Source organism: Lontra canadensis, unplaced genomic scaffold (genome assembly GCF_010015895.1).
Source record: "Lontra canadensis isolate GAN:19392208 unplaced genomic scaffold, GSC_riverotter_1.0 scaffold110, whole genome shotgun sequence".
Taxonomy (NCBI): Eukaryota; Metazoa; Chordata; class Mammalia; order Carnivora; family Mustelidae; genus Lontra; species Lontra canadensis.
The window spans coordinates 4,409,941-4,415,940 of record NW_022631104.1 but is presented as its reverse complement, the minus strand read 5'-3'; the positions used below and the strand labels follow the sequence as shown (position 1 = coordinate 4,415,940).

The 6,000-nt window shown below is 47.4% G+C and overlaps 1 protein-coding gene across 1 annotated transcript in view; it reads left to right on the top strand.

Annotated features, from left to right (window-relative positions):
• The first annotated feature begins 2,347 nt into the window (after positions 1-2,347).
• Positions 2,348-6,000, top strand: part of MYH13 (myosin heavy chain 13) — a 47,413-nt gene continuing 43,760 nt past the window's right edge. The window contains exons 1-3 of the mRNA XM_032839808.1: positions 2,348-2,565; positions 4,356-4,499; positions 4,585-4,741. Of these exons, the coding sequence (XP_032695699.1) occupies positions 2,362-2,565; positions 4,356-4,499; positions 4,585-4,741 (505 nt within the window). The 5' untranslated portion in view covers positions 2,348-2,361. The remainder of the gene's footprint in view (positions 2,566-4,355; positions 4,500-4,584; positions 4,742-6,000) is intronic.

Below are 6,000 nucleotides of genomic sequence, written 5' to 3'. Positions count from 1 at the left end.
ACACATATACATAAATGTTTAAGAAGAAAAGCAAAAGACCGTGAAAATGCTATTTCCTCTTCCAAATTACTTCCTTATTATAAAACAGTATATAACTTACTTCCAAATTATATAATTATATAAGGGCAGATTGTCTGTATTTACTTTAACCAAAAAAAAGCCTTCTGGTAACAGACTGAATACAGAAGCAGACATGAAAATCCAGCTGTCTTTTATTCGGTAGGCATTAAAGAAAGATCTAAAGTCGCGCCTGGGTGGTTCAGTCATTTAAGCGTCCACCTTCAGATCAGGTCATGAATCTGGGGTCCTCGGATCAAGCCCCACGTCAGGCTCCCTGCTCCACAGAGAGCCCGCTTTTCCCTGCCCCCACCCCACCCCCCACTCATGCTCTTTCACTCTCTCTCTCTCAAATAAATAGATAAAATCTATTTTAAAAAATAAAGAAGACCCCCCCGGGGCCGGGGTTGCTGCGCCACGCCACGGTTTTTGCGTGGCCGTCGGGAGGGGGCTACCCAGCGGCCCCGTTGGGCCGTGCATGTGCGTGTCCCCTGCTCCCTCGGTGTGTGGGGGGGGGGCAGGCGGGAACCCCCTGGGTGCCTGTGGAGTTGTCCAAAAAAAAATTTTAAAAATAATAATAAAGAAGAAAGTCATAAAAATGAGAAACAATGCACTCTTCCTACTAATTTATTTTCATTTTTCAAAATATAGTCATTTTCATAAAATTGTTAGGTATGTTAACATGTAATGTAATTTGTAATATGATATATATCTGTAGGTGTGACCAACATAAACCAAAACTTGCTGGGCTCTCAACTATATCTGAGAGTGTGAAGGGGCTCTGAGAACACAAGATTGGAGAAACACCGCTATTGGAAAGCTCACTTAAGCCACAACAACCCTGGGGACCACTGTAAGGAAATGGCAAAGCTATGTGCATGAATTCTTTTTTTTATATATTTTATTTATTTATTTGGGGGGCGGCGAGAGAGAGCACAAGAGAGGGAGAAGCAGGCTACCCACCAAGATCTCACGTGAGACCGCGGTATCACGACCTGAGCCAAAGGCAGACGCTTAACCAACTGAGTCACCCAGGCGCCCCTGCACAAATTGGTCTTGATTCACTAGTCAGGAACAAATAAAGTCTGAACCAGCTTCATGCCCGCAGGCCAGGGGCCCTCTTTCTGGGAGCCCTACTGACTTCCAATCTCCTATAAAACTCTAACCATCACGGTTCAGCAGAACCAGTGACCAAAGTACAATTAAGATGTAACTGAGCCAAATAATGTCCAGAGGGAAGCAGATGCTTCTCTTTCTGTAAAAGTAAAACCCCAGAGCAGCGGGAAGGAATAACAAAGCAAGTTACCAAATGGAGGGCGATTTCATAATGGGGGATCTGGGGAGTCTGGCTTCCAAGGGAGAACCATAAAATGTTCAATTCTCTGACTTTTAATGGGAAACGTAAAAAGCCTTATTAAAAAAATATGCACTTTTCTTAAGAGAGCTATGGGGATACATGTGTGTGACTTCACTCTATAATCACTTACAGGAGAACGAGTGGGAAGAGGAAGGGGAGGACAAGGGAAGGGAAGCAAAGTGGGGAGAAGAAGTGGACGGGTCCAGGGGTCAGAATCCAGAGCGCGCTGGACAATCAGATGCAGAAGCAGAAAAGGAATCTGAGAACCACACCACATGCAGGGGCCTTAGAAATGAGCTCGACTTGCTACTTCATTTTGAGTGGAAATACACAGGGGCCCAGAGAAGCTAAGTGGTTTGACCGAGTTCAGCACTGGAGCTTTAAAGCCAGATTTTTCTGGCTTCTAAGCAGGGGAAACCAGAGAAGGGCCCAAGAAAAGGGGGGTGACTTGGAGAGAGAGTGACATTGGGCCATCTGAGATTTCTACTAGGAATTATCAACATTCCAATAACTCTTTTCAGATGCCCTTAAGATTTGGGGATGACGATGAGATCATGGGGCTCAAACATGATGTGTAATTAAGGAAGTATTTCCCAAATCCCTCTTCACTGGGCTCACCTTTATTAGGCTCATTCTTGTTGGTTCAGACTTCCTTCCGTGCGTGGGACTGAACTAACAGATAGCCCCCCAAATCAGCAATCAGGGGTGAAAATAACCCCTCAAGTGTTTTTCTGAGAGTACGGTCTCTCCTTTAGCTCACTCCCACTTGCCCTATCTAAGTCCCCAGACCTGGTTCTGGGTTCCCCAGGAGCTAAATGAATCCCAGGAACTTTTGATTGGGCCCCCTGTCTACATGGAAATAACAGGGTGGTGCCCTTCCCATTCAGGAATCTTTGCAAGCTCTAGACTCAGCCATCTCTGTGGTCTTCCCAGAGCCCCCTGCAGTCATGAGCTCTGATGCAGAAATGGCCATTTTTGGAGAAGCAGCTCCCTACCTGCGGAAGCCAGAGAAGGAGAGAATCGAGGCACAAAACCGCCCGTTTGATTCTAAGAAAGCCTGCTTTGCCGTGGATGATAAGGAAATGTACGTGAAAGGTATGATCCAGAGCAGGGAGAATGACAAAGTCACGGTCAAGACCCTGGATGACAGAGTAAGTATAGATCTCAGATGTCCTCGATCAATTGGGCATCCTCATTTTTCTTTGGACTGGGATATTAGAAATCGCGTGCAGGTCCATAGGAATCTGAAGATAGAACATTACATACACATACCTATTCCGTAGCAAAGTCACCAGTGAAAGCTCATATCCCAAATACTTTCACTCCACTTTTTTCAATTTTCCAGGACATGGGCTTTGACAGTTTTTGTGATGTCTACTTTGGAGAAAGGGGAAGTTGAGGGCAGCAGAGTTTGGACCATTTAAGGGAGATATTGGTGCTGATCGCTGCTGGGTGGGCCCTGCAAATACCCCTCCTTAGGCTGCAAAGTGACTTCCAGATCAAGCACTGAAAGTGATGGCTAGCTTAATGTCAAGAATCACCGTGCATCGTTCAATTCAACATTTGCTGGACACCCACCACATCTAGCGTCCATCCCTTTGCAATGCAAGCAAATCTCAGCACCTGCTCTCCCACAGTTTACCATCTAGTGTAGGAATCAAGATATGCCTGGAAGGTATGACTCTCAGTTCACAAACTCAGGCATACGAAGAGGATATTTCTTTTATTGCTTGTTTGTTTACAGAACTTAACCTCTAATGTCAGCCTCTTTTCACTGGGAGGGAAATAAATTTTCTTCAGTCCTTCTTGGGATCCCCTCCCATGGTTGTGTCTCATTTTCAGGACCTTACACAGTACCACACTGAGGATCTAACCACTGCCACCACCACCCCCCACCCCGACTCTGAATGATCTGCTAAGAAACAAGTCCCTGTCTTTAAAGCTTCAGGATGCACAGACTTTTCCATCTTCCCTGTGCTACTTTGGGTGTCTCTAGTGAGGAGAGTGGAGCAAAAAATCTCCTTTCCTCAAGGGATTTGGCATGTCCCAAACAAATCCCTCTCCTTTTGTCTTTTCACTAAAACCCTCAAAGCTTTTCTAAGGTCTTGGGCTTTGGGAAAACTGTAGCCAGAAAGCCTTATAGGCTCTTTCTCATCGTTACCCTATTTTTCTACCTCTCCTGAGTAATGGAATGCAGACGCAGCTGTATGCTTGAATGGGGAGTCAGGAGGAGGTGAACCCAGAGGAGGGAAATTAAGTATTAGTCTCAGAAATATTGTTCAGCCACGGGCCATGCTGCAAGTTCAAATGTTGTAAGTACTGGAGCAGAGATGCGAGGAATTATGGAACTCTTAAAAAGATGGGGAGACAGACAACAGGTCATGGAAGTGACGTGACTTGAGCTGAACTTTGAGGGTTTCTAAACATAACCTTGGTGAAGATAGTACAGACAAAGGAACCTACGTGAGCAGAAGTATTTAAGTGGAAATGCACAGAAAACTTGGAGTATTCTTTTCCAAGTTTCCAACCTTTGTCTTGTTGAAACTCTCAAAGCAAATGGGGGTAAAGAGAGGCAATCAGCTTTGGTCTGGGCCATCCTGAGTCCCACCTGGACCCTGAGGGCTGAAGGGCTCTGTTGCTGTGCACACTTGTAACTCGTTCTTGGCACACACAATGACACGCTGACCGGGGGGTGGGGGGGAGGAGGGTTGGGACATCAGACCTGAACTGGCTATACACTTGACCAGAATTGGGTTAATCAAGGACAGTTATTTGTGGATCATCTCTGGGAATGGAAATGACCCATGAAGCTATTCATGGTCATGGTGGGGGGGGGCGGTGATTACACCGCCGTCTCTCCCTCCTTCCACCACACCAAGTAGAGCGGGGCTGAGAGCATTGGCTTTCCTCTCCATTGTGTGCTTTTCCTCTCAATCCCCAGACACTCACTCTCAACAGCGACCAAGTCTTCCCCATGAACCCTCCCAAATTTGACAAGATCGAGGACATGGCCATGATGACCCACCTGCACGAGCCCGCCGTGCTGTACAACCTCAAAGAGCGTTATGCAGCCTGGATGATCTATGTGAGCACCCTTCGGCCTCTCCCTATTCCGTCTATCCCTCTGGGTAAAGACAAGATCCACATGTCGCATTTTCTGGTTTTCTCAGACCTACTCGGGCCTCTTCTGCGTCACCGTGAACCCCTACAAGTGGCTGCCGGTGTACAACCCCGAGGTGGTGGCCGCCTACCGAGGCAAGAAGCGCCAGGAGGCCCCGCCCCACATCTTCTCCATCTCGGACAACGCCTACCAGTTCATGCTGACCGGTGAGCGATTTCTTTAATAAATATTTAAGAAAAACAACAACAACAACAGTTTTTTTTAGTTAATTATGCAATCCCTTTAACTGAACTGGTTCTTAGCTAATTATGCAAACCCTTCAGAGGCCTTGATCATGTGAATGGGGCAATGGTCAAGGTGACCTTAGGAGACTCCAATGATTTCATGATGAAAAGCCAGAGATGCAGGTCTCCCATTAGAAGCCACGGTGCAGGGGCGCCTGGGTGGCTCAGTGGGTTAAGCCTCTCCCTTCGGCTCAGGTCATGATCTCAGGGTCCTGGAATCGAGCCCCACATCGGGCTCTCTGCTCAGCGGGGGGCCTGCTTCCCCCTTCCCCTCTACCTGCCTCTCTGCCTACTTGTGATCTCTCTCTCTGTGTCAAATAAATAAATAAAATCTTAAAAAAAAAAGCCACAGTGCATAGGCCAGTGTTCCCCAATGGAGCCATGCTGTGCACTTGCTAATTCGGGGGAATGCGGAACTCAGGGAGATGTTCTGCCCCCACACCCAAAGAACTATCCCCCCGCCCCTGCCCGACATGAGCATCCTTAGAAGAAGAGAGACTAGATTACTAGCCACTAGAGTGCAAAATTGGAGTACTGGGCATAGCAATGTTCCCGCACTGCCTTCTTCCCCAAACTCGAGCTCCTCATTCTCTTCCCTAAATTCCCAGAATGGCACAGAAAATAGACACATGGTAATACTGCCACGTCACTATGTTTTGAGTCACTTTCGTCTGTCCTCCTTTCACCGGACTTGGTCTGGTGCAGACTCAAGAAGCAGAAGCAAGCCTGTGAGATCTGTAGACACTTAGAGTCCTCCACTAAACCTCCAGTTGCCCAAACCTCAGTCCTGCCTCTCTCACACACAAGCCTAGCCATTCCTGCCCGCCTAATAATAGGTCTTCGAATCGGCTGAAGCTACATCAGTCTTCAAAGGAGGATGGACAGCACTATTTGAAGGAGTTTCCTAGGGCTGGCCTGACAGAGTACCACAAAACAGGTGGCTTACACAACAGAAACTATTGTCTCCAAGTCTGAGGCAGAAAGTCCGAGGTTGGGGTGTCGGTGGCGTCCTCTCCTCCCGAGGGCTGACAGGCAGAATCTGTTCACTGCCTCTCTCGCAGTTTCTTGGCTGTTTGCTGGTCGTCTTCGGGGTTCCTTTGTAGAAGCATCACCCCGCTTACACAATCACCTGTAGGTGGCATTCTCCCTGTGTGCACCTGTCTCCAAATCTCTCCTTTTGA